Below are 25939 nucleotides of genomic sequence, written 5' to 3'. Positions count from 1 at the left end.
ACAGGAGCCAAAATAACGTAAGCGCATATGGAGACTGGGTACTCCGGTTCCAGATTGCTGGTAGGTAAGTACCTGTCTTGTCGGAGGGCAGACCAGGGGGGTTTGGAGGAGAACTGGAAGGACCACAGGAGGCACAAAAACCACACCCTCAGGGGCACGGGGGCGGCCGAGTGCAGTGTGCCAGCAGGGCGTCTGGTTCTCAAAAGAACTTTATGGAGGGACCCGGGGTCACTTAAGCGCTGCAGGCAGGGCACAGTGGGGGCCTCTCGGGCAAGCCACTGTCTGGGCAAGGGTGAGGGCCGCCTGCTGGTCATTGCTGCACCGGTGGTCGGTTTCTCAAGGGCCATGGGGCTGAGGGTGCGGTGCTTCTTCCAGGCGTCCGATAGCCCCGTCCCGGGCAGTCACTGTTAGAGGGGTCCTCGGGATTCCCTCTGCAGGCGTTGTCGTGGGGGTGCAGGGAGGTTAGCCCAGGGTGGACACGTCATCGGAGTCGCCTGGGGGGGGGGAGAAGGGGTCCTCTCTGGATAGTTGGTTTCTCTGTACACGGGCCAGGGGCGTCGGGTGCAGAGTGTTGGGGACTCACGCTTCTGGAGTGAGGTGGGAGTCCCTTTAAAGATGGATGTCTTTTCTTCTTGTTGGGCAGAGCCGCTGCCCATGGGAGTTCTTGGTCCTCGGTGATGCAGGCAGTCCCCTGGAGGCTTTTCAGGGGTTGCTGGTCCTGCAAAATGCATCGCCTTTCGGTTACGGGGTCTTTGAAGCAGGAGACAGGCGGTAGGGCTGGGGCCAAGTCATTTGTCGTCTCCTTTTCTTCTCTGCAGGGTTTTCAGCTTAGCAGTCCTTCTTCTTATGAAATCATCAGGAATCTGATGATCTGGGTTCAGGGTCACCCCTAAATACTAAATTTAGGGGTGTGTAAGAGTCAGGGGGCAGTAGCCAATGGCTACGGTCCCTGAGGGTTGCTACACCCTGTTTGTGCTCACTCCCTCTGGGGAGGAGGGGCCATCCCTATCCCTATTGGTCTCAATCCCCCAAAGCAAGATGGAGGATTTCTCAAGTAGGGTTTCACTTCAGCTCTGGACATCTTAGGTTTGGTCCTGGCTGAGGGGGTGACTCCTCCTTGTTTTTCTCATTATCCCTCTGGACTTGCTGCCAGAAGTGTGGGCTTGTCCAGGGGGGCGAGCATTTTCACTGGCTAGAGTGCCCGGGGGCATTGTAACACCAGGCCTGAGCCTTTGAGGCTCACGGCCAGGTGTTAAAGTTCCTGCAGGAGGGTGGTGTGAAGCATCTCTACCCAGTGCAGGCTTTGTTTCTGGCCCCAGAGAACCCAAAGGCTCTCACCCCAGGGGGTCAGAAACTCGTCTCCCATTGGCAGGCTGGCACAGACCAGTCTGTCCTGCCCTGAAGAATTGGGTAAAATACAGGGGCCATCTCTAAGATGCCCTCTGTGTGCATTTTTTAAATAAATTCAACACTGGCATCAGTGTGGGTTTATTATTCTGAGAAGTTTGATACCAAACTTCCCAGTATTCAGTGTAGCCATTATGGAACTGTGGAGTTCATTTTGACAAACTCCCAGGCCACATACTTAATATGGCCACACTGTAGTTACAATGCCTAAGAATGGACTTAGACACTGTAGGGGGCATATTGCTCATGCACCTATCCTCTCTCCTGTGGGATAGTGCACCCTGCCTCAGGGCTTTAAGGCCTGCTAGAGGGGTGCATACTTAAGCCACAGGCAGTGTTTTGTGTGCATGGCACCCTGAGGGGATGCCATGTCAACTTTGCCTTTTTCTCCCCACCAACACACACAATCTGCAATGGCATTGTGCATGTGTTAGGTGAGGGGTCCCCTAGGGTGACACAACACATGCTGCAGCCCTTAGGAGCCTTCCCTGGTGACAGGGCCCTTGGTACCACTGGTACCTTTTACACAGGACTTAACTGTGTGCCAGAGGTGTGCCAATTGTGGAACAATGGTAAAGTTTTTAGTGAAAGAACACTGGTGCAGGGGCATGGTTAGCAGGGTCCCAGCACACACTGTCGAGTCAGCATCAATATCAGGCAAAAAGTGTGTGGGGGGGGTGGTGTGTAACTGCAACAAGAAGCCTTTTTCCTACAACTGTGTTCTATTGCTTTCTATACCTATTTCTGATTACTAGTGTATAAATCTAGTGTGTTCTCTCCCATTGGAGGGTTTCCTCTAGTACTTTTTGGTAGTAGTGTCACTCAAATAAAGTACCTTTATTTTTGTAACACTGAGTGTTGTCTTTTATGTGTGTAGGTCAAGTGTAACTAGAGTGGTATTGCATGAGCTTTGCATGTCTCCTAGATAAGCCTAGGCTGCTCACCCACAGCTACCTCTAGAGAGCCTGGCTTCTAGACACTGCTTACACTACACTAATAAGGGATAACTGGACCTGGTATAGGGTGTAAGTACCTTAGGTACCCACCACACACCAAGCCAACTTCCTACACATGTTATGTTATGGGGTGTTTATTAGGTGCTGCATGCCTTCTAGAAAATTCTTTGGAATGCAAGATATTTTTCACATGGTTGTACGTGCTATGAGGAGACTGCTGAGTCTGAACATGCAGACACAGTGCTTCATATTGTATGAAGCTGAAACAGCTGAAAAACCACCTTGGATGTTTGGTGCATCTGACTTTGCTCAGTCCAACCCCATTAGTTTCTGTGCTCTGTTCTTTCAGGCCTGGTCCAGTCTTAACTATCTGGGAGTTTGGTGGATATAGTCCATGCAGTAGTAGGAACCATATAAAAAAAATTCTAAGCATTGACAATTGGAGACCTTTATCGGTTCTGGGTTAATGTTGCTCCAGACCCCGATTACTAGCAATCTTGATTCCCTATTTTTATTTTACCTTTGAAGTTAGCATGCATCTCAAGTTTAATGTTGCTCGATCGGAGGTTGCACCTTCCTCTCAAAGGAGACTGCTGGGAGTCTGGCACCGGGCCGCTATGAGCTTCATGACCGCTCCTTCAAAGCCTTGGGGATCATGGCCCTGTACTCTCAGCACAACTTCGGGTCGTGGTCGTGTTCCAGGCACCAGAAGCACATGAGGTGCGGATCCATCAGTGACCTTATTTGGTAACAGAAGTTACAAGGCTTAAAACTGGTGTTCCGTAACATCCTAGATGCACCAAAAAGTCAAAAATATCAACAAATCAGTCGATGTTAGTCAAGAAATGACTAAGGGTAGCTTACTCTGAAACTGCACGTAGACTGGAGTTGAAAGAAAAGAACTGATGTCAGCATGCCGGGGTGGCACCTATATACAACCACAACGTCATTGAGGCACCCGGAGTCGATCGACACCACCTAACAGCGCTCACAGGGTACTGCTAGAAGAAAAATCTCTGGATCTAGTCTGATGCCAGGGGCAAATTCTAAGGTAAGGTATCTACAACTAGAATATGTCGCTACCAGATAAATCGTTACCGAAGGTAAGCAGTTTGTTTGTTACTGACTTTCAGAGGTCTTCCGTCAGATTTTCTATAGAGCTTTCATAGAAGTTTGAACTTGATTCTTTGCCCCGCCAGGAGCCAGTGGAGCTCTCAAGTTGCGGATAATGTGGTCTCACTTCTTAGACTAAAGGCAAAGTTTGGCTGCTTTATAGCAATGTCCAAAAGCTCTAGGTGATTCAATCCTTCTGTAGACAAAAAAATCTGTTGCCATGTTGAGGTTATGAGGTAACAAGTGGGGAATCACTATATTCTGTGTCCACAGATGCTTTGAAAAAAAAAAACAAATCAAATATTATTTTTTTGATCGATTACTTTTCTGAACCACTCCTAATGAAGTGCAAAATTTCTGCAACTTCTGGGCTGGCCAGACTTTTCTCCATGCACTCCATAACTACCAAATGTGTCCCTTCAGCTTCCTCACCTACTGAAAGCACTGTGTAGCGTGTTGTTTTAGAGTTGTGGCCACCATTGAAGGAGTAAAATTCATCTTTGGCATTACAGCACATCACTTTAGTCGTAATGTCTTTTTGCCTTCCGTGGATGTCGACCAAGTATTAGCTTGCCATTTCCTTGTTTGATATTCAATCACTGCTGCTCTGGAAGCCACATTGCTCCAAACTTGCAGGTAGGCTGGAATAAGAATAAAATGGAGTGCTTGCTGATCTGCCTATGAAAATTAGACCTGCCACAGTTTTAATCACCCAATATGTTGAAAAAATGCTTCAGTTTCCTTAGATTTACATTTCAGCCAGGCACCTTAACAAGAAGGATGTGGCAGACTATAAAGGTTCAATACAATAATGGAGGCATTAGGTTGCCAAAGCTATTTTATGCCTAGTGTTGGAAATGACCAACCTTTGGGTGGTGCTATCCCAGATTTTTGCTTTGACTGTTTCTGCTGGGTTTAGAACTTTGTACACTTTACCCTTGCTAACCTGAGGTAAAGTAGCTGTGCTCCCCTTACCTCTAACTGGCATATTTACCTTAAAGTCCCTAGAATATGTTACCAAAGTGTAATGGCAGCCTGTAAGTTACAAGTCATTCACTGTTGCAGGGTTGACTATTCCATTAAAAAAAATTGGGATACCGTAGTAATTTTAATATTTTCATTTCCGGCTAGGATGCTGCTACGCAGTCTATTTAGACTTTTTTTGAAATATTTATTATGACCCCAATTCATTGGTGATGTCAGATTTGTAATATTTTAGAAGAGGTGCTTTTAGAAAGGTACCTTTTATCTCCTCTGCTAAATGCCTTTGAAAGGCCTTTTGCATTAGCTACAACTGTCACCCAAGTGCTGAAAAGCCCCTTTGAGATGTAAAGATGCTCTCAGAGCTGAGACAAAGGCGTGGAATAAAGTGGCAAAAGGGACCCCTTCATAGTTTCTTTGAGGGATCTTGTGCGGTGTCCGATGTCCAGTTGGAGGCATCATCTCTGTTACTGAGATGAAACACAGATGGAGTCTATTCCACTCCTCTTTTGTTTGCCCTCCCAATAGTTATGTTCTCCCAAAGATTCCAAAGGAATTTTTGTCCATATGAAATGTGCTGGCATAGTGGCTGAAGAGGTAACTGATAAGCACTTAAAACCAAAAGCAAAATTATTTCCTCGTGAAACAAGGTTGAATTTGAAGTTAGAATCCCTGTTGTGTCTAACACAACCGCGCAAATTCAAGTTCTCACTATTAATAGATAATTCTAAAAATACAAGTTGTGTACTTGGATTCTTGCTGTTGGAACATAAAATATTCATTATCTAACTATTCCTAGTGTGTGCTCTTGGGCTTTGCCGTTTACAAATCTCAGGGTATTGAAATGTCCGTATATTAATTTAGACTAGTGGTATCACTCCCAGCTTTTTTCTTGTATTTACTAGTTTTGTGTGCTGTTGAAAAAAAGACATTAATAAATAATTCACTCATTGGGTTACATGGTAACTCAATGGTTAATGACGGCAACTGCAAGTAGATGGCTGGTTACTGTGGGCTGATATTGTTGTCACGGAGGCCCTGAATATGCACAATTTGGAACATAAATGAAAGTTCGAACAACATAAACATTTGAATAGCTTTCAAATGGTGCTTTCTTAGTAAGCCTAACTACTGTGGTGCCAATTCATACCATTTCATCAGATGACTTCAAATGTAACTTTTTAGCCCTCTGGTCCTCTGACATGCCTCCTCAAATTGAGCCATTCACCACTTCTTTGACAGTGAAAGAGTATGCCTGGCTGCTTGCTGTATTGTAAGTAACCTCTGGTGGCCATGTTTCAGATCCTGCAGCAGGAATTTGCTTTGACTACCGCTTTCCTATCTCGTTGCTCAATTATGCGTATTCATTCTTTCTCTGTGACCTAAATATAGTTTTGACTGTTTTGAACGCCCAAACTCCCTTCACCATATTAAAAGGCACATGGTGCTTGAGTTGGGTTGCCCTGGATACAGCTAAACTTAACCTGACATAACTTTGCTTTTCTGAGGTAAGTTGGTGATGTCCGTATTGGAAGGGGAATTTTGATCATTCCTGATTTTATATTTATTGATTCTGAGTATATATTTCTGCAGTACATGAGCAATAGATACTTCTGACTCCAAGCATGTTACATCTGTTTAGCGGGGCGCAATAAAAGCAGTTTTGAGGATCTGATAAAAATGAATATGTAGATCAATATACATTTGGAAAAAAGCTCCTCTATTGCTTTTGAACAACCACCCTCAAATAGGTTAAGAAAAAAACTGTTTTCTTTGTATTAGACTGTTTTGTTTGAAGTCTATACGTGCACAGGAGTCACTGCCAATATGATGCTATACATCCTCTCCAAATCCTGTGCCGTGGCTTGCACATCTCTGTGGTAGTGTGCAGAGCCACAACTGAGCATTGTTTATTTTTTTCAGGTTTAGAATTGATGGCTTTGCAGAGTAAGCCTCAGGATGCTTCATGCCTTCCAGCACTAAAGCTCTCAGATATTGAGCTCACAATTCCTTACACCGAGTTGGAAACAGCGTTTGCAGGTTAGTACAAGCACACTATTCTTAAATCAGAATATTGAATTTGCCTGACGTTTGTTGGCTAATTGACTGGTTTACACTCTGTAATGTTCATGATTGTTGTATGGTAAAAACTAAATGCAATTCTGGTACTTCGGACTCTTATTATAGTTGTAATTTTTTGCTTTGTCCCATCTGCCTGCAGTCATCCTCAAACACTTTTTTCAAGTAAAGTGAATCTTTCTAAACGTTGATGGTGTCACATTTTTTTAATAATGATATAGATATAAAAACCTATGTGTAGTTAAATCTTCTAATTTTTTGGGCTGTTTATTTTCCAATTAAGAAAAAAACTGTTAAACAGACTTGCTTTGTATACCTTACAATTGCTACATAGGAATACAGGAGAAAACATACTGAAAAGGAAAGGAAAGGTAGAAAGATAGGCATCATTTATGGAAAGCTGAAAACATCCTCAACTTCTTTCAGGAACCATACATTTTCTTACTCGATCTTGCCTGGGATTAGCAGTTGCTCAACAGCATCCATTCTTTTTCTGGCTCGTGTGAGAAAGACCGACGAACACAGATTGTTTTTTTTTTTTTCATGATTGAATTTTCGTCCTTAATTGAAATCATTTTTTATTATACTCTGTATATTTAGTGTTTAGAACTTTTCACCATCCTTTTTCTGAATCATTTACAGGGTTTTATAAAAATAAAAAATAAAAACTTTTCTATCACAAGAAGTTCATTGTTCCTTCTCTACTTTCCTACACCCTGCTGTCTCCCCAGCTAACACGTCCAGGAGCAATTACGACTGCCAGACCATTCTCTGTATGGAGTTCCCTAGCCCACACCAGAGGTATTAGTACCTGGGGACTACCTGGGGACTACACTACCCCTTCAGGATGACTTCCAACTCCTAATTAAAGTGCACCTTACAAAGGAAATAGAGCAGGCACAGGCTCAGTGACACCTGTTCTTGCAGGGCAACTTGACTTTGAAGTGTAAGTAGCCCACTACCCCCTCCCCAGCCATCCTGGTGCAGGAGAGGAAAACTCATCTCACTAGATGGCTCCTTATTTTTCAGTTCCTGGGAACACTTGACACCTAATCACAGGGCAGGTCTGGCAGCTGTAAGCTTCTGGGCCAATCGGGAAAGGCTACCAGTGGCTTTTTATGCAACTTAGAAAAGTAATGCTTCTAAAGCTACTTTTCTAAACTAGTTATATTAAATCTCCTGTTGCCAATAAGTTGGATTTAATGTAACTATTATTTTGACACCTTAAACATCCTTCTGACAATTTACACTTTATTAGAATTAATAAATGTCACCCAATGTTAACCAATAGAGTTACAGCTTTCTAATAAAGGTAAATCTGCTTTGAAGATTTTCCACTATCGGGCAAATAAACCACAGAGCCCGATTCACAAAGATAAACTTAGACCAAAAGTCATCAGTTTACGACTTTCTGTATTCACAAAGGTAAATTGCTAGTAGTATCTTTACATCTGCACTGGGGGTGGAATCTCTGCCCCGAGTGCAGAGATTCCACTTCGCAACCAGAGTGGAATCTACGCACAAGGAGTAGAATATCTGATCTTAGGGCGGATCTCCGTCCTGAGTGCTGCGATTTCATCCCGAGTGTGGAGATTCCATCCCAAGTGCATACGTAAATATTTTTCTCGTAACTTACTTACATGGGAATACCAAAAAGTAGTAATGTTAAACTTTTGGTCTAAACTTAGACCACAAGTCTAACTTTACCTTTGTGAATGAGGCCCACAGTTCATCCATGGCCTGCTATTTAGAACCATTCACCCTACCCTGTAGACACTTGGGGTAGGCTTTAGGGCTGCTTGTATGTAATTAAATGGGATGTTTGGACATGTCACAGCGTTAATTTGGTGAGTACAATTTGACAGTGCTTCAACTGCCATTTATTTTTGCTCTGCAGTGGTGCACTCTTAAGTGCACTAGCTTCCACAAGTGATACTTTAACCTACAGGCCCCAAGTGAGTACTATATACTTGGGACTTAAAAGTAGGTAAACTTTCCAACTTGGATTTCCAATTGAGATATCATTTTACTTACTACCTCGGCTGCTGAACAAGCCTAGTGTCAAATCTTTTTTTGCCATTTTAGTGGTTGCAAAAACAGTGCTGCAGGCCACTAAAGCTTGATGGCCTCTACATATTTGTCATCTTTAATGTCTCCAAAACAATATAGTTAGATTATTAGTCTCAAATAGGGAATTTTTGGAAAGTCAAGCTTCGGTTCTTGTAAGTAGCAAGCACTTGCTTTAGTTCTTTTGTAAATAATGCACCCTTTCTAGGCATGCTGTTTTATCAGGGTCTCCCTATTCAGACTCAGTTAGCTCAGTCAAGATAGAAGGGACTTCTGGTGAGGATTCTACCCCTAAAAGAAGTACAATTTCCAGGGATGCAGAACTCAAATCAGATACTCTAAACAGGTTTTTCGCAGAGAATCTAAAGTGTGTTTTCATTGACTTCATTTTGCACAGCATGGTTATAGAATGGAGAGTCCTTCAATAGGTTTTCTCACTCTTCACCAGAATGCCCATGTTATACAAACTATGCGGATGGACATTGCCCTTATGATCAGTCAGACAGGGAAATTTCTTTACTCCTCTCACCCAGTTTGGGTTATAGCTTCAGAACTGGTGAAGTTGAAGTACTCCAAAACCACAATGATGGTCATTGCTCTTGAGTGTCCCAGATATTGGTGGTATATGGGCCTTTTGTAGATGTCTGTAAGACCACACACAATGTTTTCGTGCCTGCTGAAACTGTTGTCCAGAGCCATGTATGCCATCCATTCTAAATAATTAAACTTTGTGGAATGAGAATGGGTCTGTGAACTATAATCACAATTTGTTTCGTTCCTGTATGGATGTTTTGAGAGAAGCCAGTATGCTTGCCACGAGGGCATATTACTTTTCCAGATGGGAAAGGTTCTGTATTTAGTATCAGCAGCATTCATTTGACCCAGTATGTCGAGAAGTAGCCCCACTGTCTTACCTTCTTCCTCTTACCTTCGTCCTCTGGACACATTGAAGCTACTTACTAGTCTGGTCAAAAATCATTTCTTTTAGGTCTTAAAGCTTTTCCCCAATGCGGAAAGATTGTCTTTTGGAGCTTACATTTGATGTGGTCTAAGTTGATGGTTTATATCTGTGAGCTGACAAATACATCTGCATAACAGTATCTTTCTTGGAAATAAGCATTCTCAGTGGATATTGAATCTGCCTTTATGTCCCTAGAATCCTTTATGCCTATGCACTCAAATAAATGAGTGATGATGATCCATTCTTTTCTGTGCAAGCTGTCTCTGATATCCTAGTTAATTAAACCATGTTTATGCTGGTGGTCCTAAAAAAAAAAAAAAAAATCCTACAGCAATGCCTGAAAGATCCCTACATTTCATAGATGTTAGGAGTAGTTTGTTTTAAATTGGGCAAGTGAAAAAGCTTGCAAATGCCTAAGGCTCCATTTATGCATGTCTACCTTCATATAAACAGCCATTATCCATAGAGATTGTCTTCTATATAGTTAGCTGTTTTCAGTTTGCCAACAAAGCCTTTCCAGGCAAACCAAACAATTATTCTGCCAGAGGAAAATCAGCTGCTAGTGCATAGATAAAATTGTGCACTATGGTGTAATCTGTAACACAGCTGCATGCAAGTGGAAGCAGACACGACGCTGTGGTGGGTCAAACAATTTTGAAGATCTCTTTGATTAGCGTTCTTTTTAATGCCATTTCCTGCTTACATTTTCTGTCCATTTCTTGAGTCTGCAGTTCGGTGAAGGAGCTTGCTATTATAATTTAGCGTTTATGAAAATGGAAACTTCTAGGATTAATTACATGTTGTGCTTTTACCGGCTGTATCTAATTCTCAGTTGTTAAAATACTGCTTTTGTAGAGCTTTGTTTCCTGAATTCCACACCCCCTACACCACATTGGCCCCCATCTACTAACATGGATGGTACTTGTTTTACATTTCCACCCTCTGCACTGAATACCTCGTACAATTGTGGGACGCATTTGTTGCTGCTAATACTGCTGGGGTGATACTACATCCCCAGCGACCATTTCCCACACATCCTTGAGCCTGCAGTTTGGAGGAGGGGTTCCTGTAGACTTTCTGGCGCTATTAAATTGTGTGGAGAGACCCGTGGTGGTAACGAGGCCAAGAGCAGGCCTGTCTGTGCCTGATGTCCCCAAGGTGAATGGAGCTTCACTCCCTACCTTGCTATATCCTGATGAGGCAGTTCTGACTATCATGCACTACAAAAGCTCTGCGTTTGCTGGTGTACTCTTTCGCTCAATTCATGGCCGATCTCAACCTTCAAACAAACTCTTTCAAAGTCATATATTATGGCTTGCGGCCCTAAGTGTATTCAAGTTTCCACTGAATTTTCCAAGAAAAAACTTGGGCCTTGCTGATGTTCTTGTGATGGCAAATCTGGGCAAATAATGTTACAGTTTCTCTATTTGTTTTGTGAATTTTACAAAAATGTACCAAACTATTTTTAATTCCATTCATGGGGTCCCAGAATTCTAGGCAGTGTAGAATAACCCTTTACTTCTTACAGCAAATGATAGATGTTGATTCCAGCTAGCGTCTATCTTTCTTTCTCTTTCTTGAGATCCGCTGTATGGGCGCAAGAACGATACTTTGAGTAATTTATTAAAGTTTTTATGGCTTGATATGTTTTTATCGCATGTTACTGTTTTTTATCTTATATTATTTTTTTATTTAATAGTATTTTAAATTGTACTTAAAGATGTATATTTTTATATCTTGCTGTTTAACTTGTATTGTGTACTTTCGTGATAGAATCTGGCACCCGAATGAAGTATTTTCTGATCTGATCTATTGTAATATAACGTTTATCGCTAACATTGAAGATAATACACCAAAAGGGAAAGTTACTGGTTATCCTGCTTCTGCATGTCTTATTGAGTTTTAAATATGAAAAAATAAGAACTTGCCAAAGTATTTACCAGTGGGGGCTTGGAGTAAGGGCAGATACTTGAGAATTACAAGTTTGAAGCAGGTTAATTTCTTAAAATGGAAACTTCTAGCCTTATTTTAATGTTATGGTTTTACAGGTTGCATCTACTTCTTAGCTGCTAGAATACTGCTTTTATAGTGCCTTTTTTCTAAATTCAACACCTCCTTCACCATATTGACTGCCACCTACTAACATTAAGGATGGTTCTTGGTTTACATTTCCATCCTCAACAGAAAATAAAACTCCCAAAATTATGGGATGCTCTGTGCTTGGTTATTGAAAGCATCATACTTTTGTAACAGGAGACGTCTACTATGGAATTATTATGTATACTGTTAGCTATAGGTTTTTTGGTCGCCACAGACAGTGCTGTTGCATGAACAAGCAGGTGATGTAGTAAATAAATGTAATTATGTGCAGGAGTCTTCAGGTTATTTGCTTGTGTAGTTCACATTGTGAATTAAATGGGTTTTACGTTTTTGGACCCTGTCTGCGGGATTTCCTGTTCATTTGAAACCCAGCACAATGACCTCTAGGCTTCGATTTTTACCAAGCATGTAGTTGGGCCTTTTCTTTTCTTCTTCTTTTTTTTTTTTTTAAAGCTGTGTGGATATTACTTTCCCTGGAAAAGGTGTCAGTTGCACACTTTCATCTGTGTAGTGTGCACTGTTGTAGCGCATTTTCCATCTCTTTTTTTTAGGGGGGGGGGGAAGGGGAGGAGCACAGCTCAATACGTTTCCATTAAATGTGATCTTAGTGGTTTGAACTGGTGATAGTGCCAAGCCTGATTTTGGCACCATAAGTTGCAAGCTTCATCTTGACATAGAAGCCTCTGACATTGTGCAGGTTTAGGAAGGGTCCAGGCACCTGTTTATGTTGAAACAACACTGTCACCAACACAGAGCAGTGGTTGCCCATTCATATTGGTGGGCTGTACTGTGTACAGCTCATGCACTAATCCATACTTGTTCCTAGTTAACGTATGCACTGAATGTATCAGTTTCACTAAACCAGCACATTACCTCCTTCTGGGTTTATCTATGCCTGGCGACTAAAGACCTTCATAATACAGTCCCTGTTTATTTTGTATGAGGCAGTGCAGATCCTAAAGGCGTGCCTTTCGGACAATTGGAATGTAAACCTAAAAACAAGAGTGTTGGGTGCAGTACTTTGAGTGGGCATGAACTCTAAAGGCATCTGTATGCACAGTGAACTATTATAGCCACAATCCTGATAGCTAAGTTGGCAGAGAGAAAAGCTGTTCCACTCTCATTTAATGAATCACGTTGCAAACCTGTTATGTCAAACAGCACCACTCAGTAAATAGTGAGCTGAAGCTGTGTGAAGTGAGCTGTGCTTCCATAGCAGCAATAGAAGTAGGTCCTGATGGTCTTGAGAATAAGTGGCTTACCATGGCCTTAATGGGTCATAGTGTGTCCATGCATCAAAAATATTTTTTTTTTTTATAGGTTTGACGTGAGGGTGTAAAAGCACTAAAAGTGAGACAAAATACAGTGTGTTCCAGTTTCTACTGAATAGGAAATATTCCCCTTGATTGTGTTCTGCTAAGTTATAATTTGTCTTGACCTAAAACTGGAAAGTCTACAAATACATAGAAATCATGACTACCAAACCATCTGTTGGTGTCACCTCACACTGCTCCCTTAGCCTTCAAGCGGGTGTACAGATACCTAACATTTTGGTTTACCAATACCATGAGCAGTATTTCATCTGGAAAACTATAGCATAAATGAAATCCATATTTATATATTTTTTATTATTGATTACCTCTAGCTGGTGACGTCCCTGTCCAATACTGTGCTCAGCCCACCAATGGCATGGTGTACTTCAGAGCTATTTGCAGTTTGAATTTCCTTCCTGAAGAACTGAAACCATATGTGCCGCTCTTCTGCAATGTCCTAACCAAGTAAGCTCACTAACGAATTGAATTCAATAGAAATAGTTTTAAGTTCTATGACTAGTTTGTAACACTTGCCTTATACAAATAATAAATCTACGTTAACTGGTAAGATTCCTTCTTCATTTCCCCACCTTTAGTTTCTCATGACAGCGTATGCATGCATTTGTGCCTCTCAGTTGCATAGTGGGCTTGTAGAAGAAGAGATTATGGCAGAAAGATGGGATGTTAAAAACATGTACGCTATCCACTGTACAATAAACTACAAGCTAGTAATAAAAGAACACCTTAACTTGCTTAGCTTTTGAGTTTATAGAAGTGGTAATGAGTACATAAAATCACGCTATGCAGTTGTCTTGATTGTAAGTGTGTACAAAGAGCTATTGATTTGAATGGTTGTGATATGTGTTGCTGCACACTAAGCTGTTCCACAAAAGTGGGTGCTCTACTTTCCCGCGTTAACCATCCCAAAATACAAATTAAATACATCAAAGAACACAAATGGAAAAGGCCCACCACATAATTAGTAATTAGATAATGAGGTCCATTCATACATATTCAACAACACAGATCCAAAGTGCCACAAGGACAGAGCACTCAATATGTTTTTAAAAAATACACTTTATTTTATTTTGAAACAAGGTGAGAGATACAGTCAATGAGTTTTGTCCCAAAAAGCAAAAGAGACTTCTTCAGGACTGCCATAAAAGAAGGGCGACATATTTACACACACAGTTTGAAGATGATGTAATCATTAAAAGAGCCTCATGACACAACTCTAAAATATCGTCCACTAAAGGTATCTCACCAATAAGGTGAAATACCTCAATATATGACACAAACCCTGTGAAATTAGTAATTTATCAACCAGAAATGCTTAGTACAAATTTAAATGTGCATCAAATTCTACCTCAAACAAGACAAAAGAGTTAATAGTTTTGCATCAAATAATTTATAGATGTTGGCCTACTACGTCTGTCAGGACTAGAATTTACTATTACATTAAGTTAACATTTTACACAATATATTAACATTTAATATGGATGCATTCTCCCATGTCCAAGGACCTACACCATAAGTAATTAAACATTCTTGAGTAGAAAAATATTGGAGACTCGTACCATGGAATAGTCATGTAATTGCTAAGGTATTTAATTTAGGTTGTCAATTTCAGTCTGAAACATTAACTTGAGTATCGATTTACTTTCAACCCCAAGCATATTTGGAGGAAGGCCACTGCACGCTATGAATAGCGTGTCTACCTACATGAAACACTTCCAAATCAGTCCGTTCTCATGACCTCAGATATTCTCAATACACTTCACAAGTTCTCAAGTTCCCTGTAAATAAATCATAAGATAAATATTGTTGTCTAATGCCCAAAAACATTCATAAAAAAGAAAATAGCTTCTCTGACTTCTCATACCTGTCTGTTTTTTGGACAACTAATGCCCACAGCTCATCAAAGATTATGACATCAGCACTTTTTGATATTAATATCCTAAAGCACGGGTCCCTAAAAATGAAGAAAACTTATCCCAAGATTGCTAGACACCCATTTAGTGCCAGTGCTCTAATGATCTTGTAGCAATAAAACTGCTTAGTTCAGTTTGCTGTAATTAGATAACGATACCTCACAATTAATCTAAGATCTTTATTCTGTTAATTGATGTGTATTTAATTACCAACCTATACGATCATGGCCCATTCGAGCAAACCAAATGGCACATCAGAAAACGCAGCACAATATTCAGTTTGTTTTAAATAATCCCAAACTACAATGAAGTTATTTCGCCACATAACACCAAGTATGTTCTAGTTAGAACATCTCATTATCCATCCACCATAAGTCAAAGAGAAGTTATGCAAACACTACATATCCAATACCCACTGTTATAATGATTACAACAAATACACATAGTTCACTCAGTCACAACAGTTTGTGACAAAAATCGTAATCAAAACACAGCTGTTCATGCCTATCTGAGTCAATGCCCACCCCATAAGTTACTATTTAGAGCTCTTTCTAAACATATTAACTCTTGTATATATTATACAGTTTAATACCTATCTTGGAAGCCAAACCACAGTGTTAATTCATCAACATGTCATGTCTCAAATGGGCACCATGTTGAGTTTGCTGCTATTATATATTTATATATGTTCGATGGCATGTGTAGCTGCAGATAAACATGCTGTGCACATCCCGCCATCTGGTGTTGGGCTTGGAGTGTTACAAGTTGTTTTTCTTCGAAGAAGTCTTTTTTCGAATCACGAGACCGAGGGACTCCTCCTATTTCGACTCCATTGCGCATGGGCGTCGACTCCATCTTAGATTGTTTTTTTTCCGCCATCGGGTTCGGACGTGTTCCTTTTCGCTCCATGTTTCGGTTTGGAAAAGTTAGTTAACAATCAGAAAATTTGACGGTATTGTTTGCGCTCGGTACCGGGTTAGTGATAGCACATCGACAAGGAAGAAAAGAAGAGCTCCGGCAGCCCTTCGGGGCTTCCATTCCTCGGCGGGGCCTAGTCGGCCCGACCGCATGCGTCTTCAAGGCTCATGGAACGGACCCCATTATGCTTCTGCCCCAAATGCCACGCTAAGTATCCTTATACAGACCAACATTTGGTCTATAATCTGTATTTGTCTCGGAACACAAAGAGGATACGTGCGAGGCCTGTCAGGCACTTCGGTCCAAGAAGACACTGCAGGACCGGAGAGCTCGAAGACTTCAAATGGCGTCGACACCAGCTGGACACCCCGACGTCGAAGAAGAGGAGACATTCTCCATTCCAGATTCGGACTCTGACGAGCCTGAGCGTGAGCAGCCGACGAGGCAACAAACCGTGAGTAAACCAGCCCCGGTAAAAACTCACTCGAAAATCATGAAGGCCCAGGGGACGCCACCGCCAACAGGCCATGGCTATACCTGAAAGCACGGTGACCAAACAACAGCACCGAAAAAGGCCTCACAGCAGCCGAAGACATCCGACTCAGGTCGAGATACTGGCTCCGACCAGACTCGGCACTGAGAGATTGACACCCCGAAATACAAAAAGGTTTCTTCAGAGCCGAAAAAGACTGCTGAAAAGGTTTCGGTGCCGAAACACGCAGCCTCGGAGCCGAAACAAAGCTCCTATACGGACGAACAGGGCCTTTCCTCACAATTGCAAGGCCACAAGTTTGAACAAGAACTGGGCATGGGAGAGCCAGACCATACCCAGAGGAGGCTCCATATACAGAAAGACACTGGGAAAATCAGAACTCTTCCCCCAATTAAGATGAAGCGGAAGCTCGCATTCCATGAGGCGGAAATGCAGCCAAAAGCAAAAGTGGCTAAAGAAAAAACACCACCACAGTTTTCTCCACAGCCATCGCCACCGCACTCGCCACATCTGTCCCCAGTAGCAACACCCCCAATGATGCAGTCACCAACGCACACAGGGATGAGCCAAGATGACCTGGATGCATGGGATCTGTATGATGCACCAGTCTCTGATAATAGTCCGGATTGCTACCCGGCAAGGCCATCACCACCAGAGGACAGTACTGCTTACATGCAGGTGGTTTCCAGGGCAGCTACTTTCCATAATGTAGCATTGCATTCAGAAACCATAGAAGATGACTTCTTGTTCAATACCCTGTCATCAACACACAGCCAATACCAAAGTTTGCCAATGTTACCAGGCATGTTAAAACACGCCAAACAGGTGTTTCAAGACCCAGTCAAGAGCAGAGCCATCACACCTAGGGTAGAGAAGAAATATAAACCTCCCCCTACGGACCCTGTGTACATTACACAACAGCTAACTCCTGATTCAGTAGTAGTAGGAGCAGCCCGGAAAAGGGCAAACTCACAAACTTCTGGAGACGCACCACCACCCGACAAAGAAAGTCGGAAATTCGATGCAGCAGGCAAAAGGGTGGCAGCACAGGCAGCCAACCAATGGCGAATTGCCAATTTGCAAGCTCTACTGGCAAGATACGACAGGGCTCATTGGGATGAAATGCAACATTTCATTGAGCACCTTCCCAAAGAGTTCCAGAAGCGTGCCCAGCAGGTTGTAGAGGAGGGCCAAACTATCTCCAACAACCAAATAAGGTCGGCTATGGACTCAGCAGACACGGCAGCCAGAACAGTAAACACGGCAGTGACCATTTGGAGACACGCCTGGCTACGTACCTCCGGATTTAAGCCAGAAATCCAACAGGCTGTGCTGAATATGCTTTTCAATGGACAACAATTGTTTGGGCCGGAGGTGGATTCAGCAATAGACAAACTGAAGAAAGACACTGACACGGCAAAAGCCATGGGCACGCTTTACTCCCCACAGAGTAGAGGCACTTTTAGGAAGCAGCACTTTAGAGGGGGGTTTCGGGCCCAGACCACAGAGCCTTCCACCTCACAAGTCAGACCCACATACCAGGTCCAATATCAGAGAGGAGGTTTTTGGGGACAATATAGGAGTGGACAGTTCCCCAAAACAAGAGGGAAATTCCAAAGCCCAAAAACCCCACAAACTAAACAGTGACTCCAACATCACAAACCCCCACCACACAACACCAGTGGGGGGAGGCTCACAGATTATTACCAAAACTGGGACGCGTGGGTCCTAGCCATTATCCAACATGGTTATTGCATAGAATTCCTACATTTGCCACCAGATGTGCCTCCAAGAGCACACAGCATGTCCAAACAACACTTAGATCTGTTACAGCTAGAAGTCCAAGCATTGTTACAAAAGGAAGCAATAGAACTAGTACCCATCCTTCAAAAAGGAACAGGTGTTTACTCCCTGTATTTCCTAATTCCAAAAAAGGGCAAAACACTGAGACCCATATTAGACCTCAGAACACTAAATCATTACATCAAATCAGATCATTTTCACATGGTGACACTCCAAGACGTGATTCCCTTGCTCAAACAACAGGACTACATGTCAACATTAGATCTCAAAGATGCTTATTTCTACATACCCATACATCCTTCCCACAGGAAATACTTGAGGTTCGTAATCCAAGGCGTGCATTACCAATTCAAGGTGCTACCGTTCGGTATCACAACAGCTCCAAGGGTATTCACAAAATGTCTTGCAGTAGTAGCTGCTCACATCAGAAGACAGCACATGCATGTATTCCCTTACTTGGACGATTGGTTAATAAAAACTAGCACTCATCAACAGTGTCTTCTACACACAAACTACGTCATAGAAACCCTTCACAAGTTAGGGTTCTCTATAAACTACCAAAAATCACATCTACATCCGTGTCAAATACAACAATACCTAGGATCAACAATCAACACACAAAAAGGGATTGCCACTCCAAGTCCACAAAGGGTACAAGCCTTCCAAATTGTAATACTAAACATGCACCCAAACCAACACGATCAAGTGAGGTTTGTAATGAAACTCCTAGGCATGATGTCTTCATGCATAGCCATTGTCCCAAACGCAAGACTACACATGCGGCCCTTACAACAGTGCCTAGCAACCCAATGGACACAAGCACAGGGTCAACTTCAAGATCTAGTGTTGATAGACCGCCAAACACACTCCTCCCTTCAATGGTGGAATCCTATAAATTTAAACCAAGGGCGGCCATTCCAAGACCCAGTGCCTCAATACGTGATCACAACAGATGCTTTCATGATAGGGTGGGGAGCACACCTCAACCAGCACAGCATACAGGGACAATGGGACGTTCAACAATGGCAATTGCATATAAACCATTTAGAGCGGTTAGCGGTGTTTCTAGCATTGAAAGCATTTCAACCGCTAATAGCCCACAAACACATTCTTGTCAAAACGGACAACATGACAACAATGTATTACCTAAACAAACAGGGAGGGACACACTCATCACAACTGTGTCTCTTACCACAAAAGATTTGGCATTGGGCGATTCACAATCACATTCGCCTAATAGCACAGTACATCCCAGGAATTCAAAACCAGTTAGCCGACAATCTCATTCGAGATCATCAACAAACACACGAATGGGAAATTCATCCCCAGATACTACAAACTTACTTTCGAAGCTGGGGAACACCACAAATAGACCTATTTGCAACAAAAGAAAACGCAAAATGCCAAAACTTTGCGTCCAGGTATCCACACCCTCACTCCAAGGGCAATGCGTTATGGATGAGTTGGTCAGGGATATTTGCTTACGCTTTTCCCCCTCTCCCACTCCTTCCGTCTCTGGCAAACAAATTGAGTCAAAACAAACTCAAACTAATGCTAATAGCACCAACCTGGGCTCGCCAACCATGGTATACAACACTACTGGATCTGTCAGTAGTACCTCATATCAAACTACCAAACAGACCAGATCTGTTAACTCAACTCAAACAACAGATCAGACACCCGAATCCAGCATCGCTCAATCTAGCAATCTGGCTCCTGAAGTCTTAGAATTTGGACATTTAGACCTTACACAAGAATGTATGGAGGTCATTAAACAAGCTACAAAATCTACTACAAGACATTGTTACGCAAATAAATGGAAAAGATTTGTCTATTACTGCCATAATAATCAAATTCAACCACTACATGCTTCCGCAAAAAACATTGTAAGCTACTTATTACACTTACAAAAATCTAATCTAGCTTTTTCTTCCATTAAAATACATCTCACAGCAATATCTGCCTATCTGCAGATTGTACATTCAACATCACTCTTTAAAATCCAAGTCATCAAAGCATTTATGGAGGGTCTAAAAAGAATCATAACCCCGAGAACACCACCAGTTCCCTCATGGAACCTCAATATTGTATTAACACGACTCATGGGTCCACCATTTGAACCCATGCACTTTTGTGAGATGAAATACTTAACCTGGAAAGTAGCCTTCCTAATAGCTATCACATCTCTTAGAAGAGTAAGTGAAATACAAGCATTTACTATACAAGAACCCTTTATACAAATACACAAACATAAAGTGGTTCTCCAGACAAATCCCAAATTCTTACCAAAAGTTATATCACCGTTCCACCTAAACCAAACAGTGGAACTCCCAGTCTTTTTTCCACAACCAGACTCAGTAGCCGAAAGAGCCTTACATACATTAGACATCAAAAGAGCACTAATGTATTACATTGATAGTACAAAACAATTTCGCCAAACAAAACAATTGTTTGTAGCCTTCCAAAAACCTCATGCAGGAAATCCAATATCCAAACAAGGCATTGCCAGATGGATAGTGAAATGTATTCAGACTTGCTATGTTAAAGCAAAAAGAGATCTGCCTATTACGCCAGAGGCGCACTCCACTAGAAAGAAAGGCGCCACAATGGCCTTTCTAGGAAATATACCTATGACAGAAATCTGTAAGGCAGCCACATGGTCTACGCCTCATACATTCACAAAACATTACTGTGTAGATGTCTCAACACAACAAGCCACAGTAGGACAGGCAGTATTACGAACATTATTTCTGACAATTTCAACTCCTACAGGCTAAGCCACCTCTTTTGGGGAGATAACTGCTTACTAGTCTATGCACAGCATGTGTATCTGCAGCTACACATGCCATCGAATGGAAAATGTCACTTACCCAGTGTACATCTGTTCGTGGCATGAGACGCTGCAGATTCACATGCGTCCTCCCGCCTCCCCGGGAGCCTGTAGCCGTTATAAGTTGATGAAACTTGTACATTTGTAAATTTGTAAATTTATACTATTTTTATACACATTATTACACACAGATCATACTCCATTGCATGGCCATTTTCACTATATACACCGCTCCTACCTCACCCTCTGCGGGGAAAACAATCTAAGATGGAGTCGACGCCCATGCGCAATGGAGCCGAAAGGGAGGAGTCCCTCAGTCTCGTGACTCAAAAAGACTTCTTCGAAGAAAAACAACTTGTAACACTCCGAGCCCAACACTAGATGGCAGGATAATGCACAGCATGTGAATCTGCAGCGTCTCATGCCACGAACAGATGTACACTGGGTAAGTGACATTTTCTATATATATATGTTCGGTGGCATGTGTAGCTGCAGATACACATGCTGTGCATAGTCCGCCGTCTGGTGTTGGGCTCGGAGTGTTACAAGTTGTTTTTCTTTGAAGAAGTCTTTTCGAGTCACGAGACCGAGGGACTCCTCCTACTTTGGTTCCCTTGCGCATGGGCGTCGACTCCATCTTAGATTGTTTTTTTTCCGCCATCGGGTTCGGACGTGTTCCTTTTCGCTCCGTGTTTCGGGTCGGAAAGTTAGTCAGAATCTCGGAAAAATCCGTTGGTATTGTTTCGTTCGGTATCGGGTTAGATTAGACAGATCGACACCGAATCTTGAAGAAGCTCCGGTAGCCCTTCGGGGTAATTTCGATCACCCGTCGGGGCCTGGTCGGCCCGACCGCGTGCAACATCGAGACTGATGGAACGGACCCAGTTTCGATTCTGTCCTAAATGCCACAATAAATGTATATATATATGAATATTACTATAGCCACTCTAACAGAAAACCCTAAAAATGTATTGGTCGTCATTAAAAATGTAACACCTCATTTGTTTTTTTTCAAGTATGTTTTCCAAAGTTGATTCTCAAAGTATTTGATCCCAACTGGCATCCAGAAGGTCAGTCATGGCAACAATGTACGTTGTACCAGTATTAAATAGTACAAAACGACCTTTGTTAATTATACATATTTAACACCTCCTAGTACAAAACCTCAGCAAAAAATCCAAAACACACTATCCATAGCTCTTTTCCAAACCTTTCGAGTGTTGTTAACTATAAAGTTCCATAGAAGTTTCATACAACAAACTCATAAATATTACCTCAACCTTTCAATAATCATACGGACTCTGTCTGCCGAATATCTTGGCAGGGGTCAATATGGAAACCTATACTTATATTGCCAGCTACAAAAATTTAGGTTTGTTTTCCTTGTTCTATCCCAGCCTCCACAGATCTCAGACTTCTAATCAGTTTTGCTTTACACTGTCTCTGGATCTGTTCCCTTCTCTCAACCGCTCATCTCTAGATATACAATTATTCCCACGGAATCAAAAAAACTCAGCATTATTTGTAGTACAGCTGTGAGACGCCAAGAGGTATGCACTGTCCTTATTCCAACCATGTCCATTATCTAGAATTAATAACTGTTTGCATGCCCCGAGCATTGTTTACATCTGCCATTCAAAGCTAAGTGCAGTGAAACCTAGTCATGTAAAATAAAGTACATTTGTCTTAATTAATTTTGTGTGTTGCTTTGTATACAGAATGGGGTGTGGCGCTTATGATTACAGGGAGCAATCACAACAGATGGAGCTGACTACTGGAGGAATGTCTGTCACCCCACAGATCATCCCTGATGAGTCAAACATTGATTCTTATGAACAGGTAAAGTTGCAAACTACATACTAAGCTTTTTTTAGTGTTCAGCAAATGTATTTCAATTCTTAAAAGGTGTTTTGTGTGCTTCTTGCATAAAGTTGAAACAATCTACACACAGCACAAATCTGTAAATTCTGCAGGACGGTGCTGGCCAACCATCTGCAAAAATTAATGCATTTTACTTGTCGGCTTGCAAGTATGCTCAAATCTTTTGCAAGACTGTCTTCTTCGGTTTCATTCTACATAAAAGTAACTCAATGAAAGAAAAATTGTACGATCCACAACTTTTATACTTGTGTTCCATGAACAGAAGCAGTAACCTGCTAAAATTGATTTTGAATATCAGCTATATAAAAAAAGGCATACATGAAATGTTAGCAGTCTGACATTAACCAGCAAACTTCTTTGTCTGGTATCCTTATCCATAGCCATGTGAGTTGAAGTCATCAGTATTACAGAATGTTTCAGGTCAGCTGGTAAATATGCTAAAACACTTTTAGCAGGGGGTAAATTGTGCTGTAAGCTCGTTGTTTGTTAACTATGCATGCAGATGATAGAATTGCGTCGATCAGACACTAGTTAAGGAGGATAATCTTTGCAAATGGCCACAGGGATTTTCTTTAAGTTTCAAAGAAATTAGAATGGCATCAAGAAGGGCACCTGCATAGTATTTGCATATGTCAAGCAGTGTTGTATAAGTCGAATATGTAATTTTTCTTGGTTTGAAAACTATCAAGTGATACCACATGTTAGTTACTGAGCCCTTTTGAGAGAATCCCAAGTACTCTTGGTATTAGTAGATTGCTATTATCAAAGTAGTACAAGAGCAAACTTATTGCAAAATGTGGTGGTGACAAGTAAGCATGGTTTGTTTATGAAGCCTACACCACCAGACTTTCCGGCTGATGGGGTCACTTGAGAGGAATATACTGAAGCTATTGGCTGGTACCTAAACAAATGGCTCAATTGGTTGATGCCACTGTAATATGAATGTGTGCTACATGCTGCTGTTGGCAATTACATGAGCTTACAAAATAGATGTGCTGCAAGTCATACTGACGAACTCCGTTACCATAAGAGCGGGGTTGTCATGAGGTCACATCTTTATTACCAAAGATGTTGTCTTCTTTTAATCTTATTGAAATATCTATTCCTTACTTTGACAGTGCTGGAAAGGACCCTCACCTGTACCCGTAAGGAGGACCCCCTCAGTTTTATATTTACTTCATGTGGTCTCTTAGGGCTTGAATTAGCTTGGTGGGTGAGTTACTCTATCGCAGAACTGATGCATATCCCGTCTTCCGTATTACAAGTGCCTTTGGATGTTATGCACCTATAATATGGTGGAAAGGAAATCAATCATGTTTGTGATGGAGTAAACTGTCCTGTTTGAATCTTAACCAGATCCCAGTCAGGCTCCACTTACATGGGAGGGAGGGGAAGAGAGCTTAGATGGAAGTTAATTACAGTTTAGAGCTTAGACATTGTAGTAGCGCCTGCACCTTTAGTCCCACTCCCTTCAGTCGTACAACTGAGCCACCATTCCCTTATTGCTCATAGCCTACATGCCTGTGTCCTTTGGTGTATTGAAAGCAGGGAATACTGAATAAATGTGCAGGAGCATGCCCTGGGTGCAGGTGGATCTGCTAATTCATGGAGGCCAAGAAATGTGCAGGTGTGTACCCTGGGTGCTGGAGGATCAGTGAATCACTTCTGCCAGATCTTTGTTGCAAAGGAATAAGCCTCTGAGATCCTCCGACTGAAGGGGGCTGGCTGAAAAAGAGTACACGTGTTAATTCTGAATGTAACTCTTCGTATCGAAATTATTTGGTATATTGTGTTGCATGTGCCATAGTCCACTTGTATAAACAGCCATGCACATGCAGTATGGTGGAAAACAAAGTAACAATCTTGACCTATCATTTGGTTGTTTTCTGTCTCTAGGGAGTACTATTTTCTTCAAGTTGCCTGGATAGAAACGTGCCAGATATGATGTATTTGTGGAGTGAAATATTTAACAAGTATGTTTTCTTCATCTTTTATTTTGTTTCACATTTGTTACAATGTATTGGTAAAACTGTCATTTTAGTAGTATTTGTTTTTTGGTTTGAACGTGTCTTATTTTTTATGTGCGTTTTACAATAATATAATGAAAATCCATGCTAACAATTGTTTAGAGGACAGCACTTCAGAACAGAGAATATGGGTGAAGATTTTAGCCCCTAGTTCTTGGCTGGTGCCTTTCAAAGATAATTCACTCTAATAAGCAGAATAATTCTAATGCAGAACGTTGCGCATACTGGAGAGGGGTATAATTTGCACTGTAGTCAACTTTAGATACAGTCACGTAGCTTAAAAAGAAGTTGGTAGCAACAACGTAATTACTTTCATACATTGAGCAGCCTTATATTTATCCCACTGAACTTTGCATCAATCTCTTCATTCCTGCTTCGCAGATGCCTTCATTAAAGAAAACCAATGATAAGCCAATCTGTGTGCTCCCATTGCAGAAACATGTGTCAGCGGATGTCTTGTTGAAATTACTTTCATCAAATATAAATAAGTGTATGCTTACTATTTCCTTCATGTTTGATCACCTACCAGATTACTCTTACTACCTTGTTCTCCTGGTGGATATTTCTATCTGCAGATGCATCCTCTGCTAAATATCTACAGACACCAGAGTGGATCAGGAAATGTTCATAGCTCTCCTACTTCAGCAAGGGGTGCAAACTCCAAATTGGTGCTGGAAATAGCACATAGGTGATGTCACTGGATCTATATAGCGCCCACCGTGGCACAATGACATTAGTTCCCCCCCCCCCCTTTTTTTTTTTTTTTTTTTTTTTTTTTGCACCCCTGGTCCTGAACAAGACTCTGATTTGTTAATGTTTTTTTTTGTGTTTTTTGTTCACCATTGCAGAGTTTCTTTGTTGGAGTATGTTGGGACATTGCCGCTAATGGACAGTTGTCCATTTCAGACTCCTTTAAGGTCTGACTGTGTTATTTCAGATCGAAAGCACAATGAGGTTGTTCTGAAAGTGTGGTCTCTGGCACCCCTAGGCCATCAGGGAGTACAGGGTCCTAGGCACCTGTTGCAGTCACCCTTGAAGTTATGTTCCTCTGTCGTCTAAACCTTCTAAATAGAAGGCTG

General features: G+C 41.8%; 1 protein-coding gene across 4 annotated transcripts in view; it reads left to right on the top strand.

Moving 5' to 3' along the window:
- The window catches only part of PITRM1 (pitrilysin metallopeptidase 1), a 392977-nt gene that overhangs the window by 116096 nt on the left and 250942 nt on the right, over positions 1 to 25939 (top strand). For 3 of the 4 annotated variants that reach the window (XM_069211204.1, XM_069211202.1, XM_069211205.1), the window contains exons 15-18: positions 6381 to 6497; positions 13310 to 13442; positions 22671 to 22791; positions 24730 to 24806. In XM_069211204.1, coding sequence (XP_069067305.1) covers positions 6381 to 6497; positions 13310 to 13442; positions 22671 to 22791; positions 24730 to 24806 — 448 coding nt within the window. The remainder of the gene's footprint in view (positions 1 to 6380; positions 6498 to 13309; positions 13443 to 22670; positions 22792 to 24729; positions 24807 to 25939) is intronic. The other variant, XM_069211206.1, reaches the window with a different exon arrangement.

The sequence above is a fragment of the Pleurodeles waltl genome, chromosome 10 (assembly GCF_031143425.1).
Source record: "Pleurodeles waltl isolate 20211129_DDA chromosome 10, aPleWal1.hap1.20221129, whole genome shotgun sequence".
Classification (NCBI taxonomy): Eukaryota; Metazoa; Chordata; class Amphibia; order Caudata; family Salamandridae; genus Pleurodeles; species Pleurodeles waltl.
Note: the sequence above shows the minus strand (reverse complement) of the source record. Positions and strands in the feature narration are given on the sequence as shown.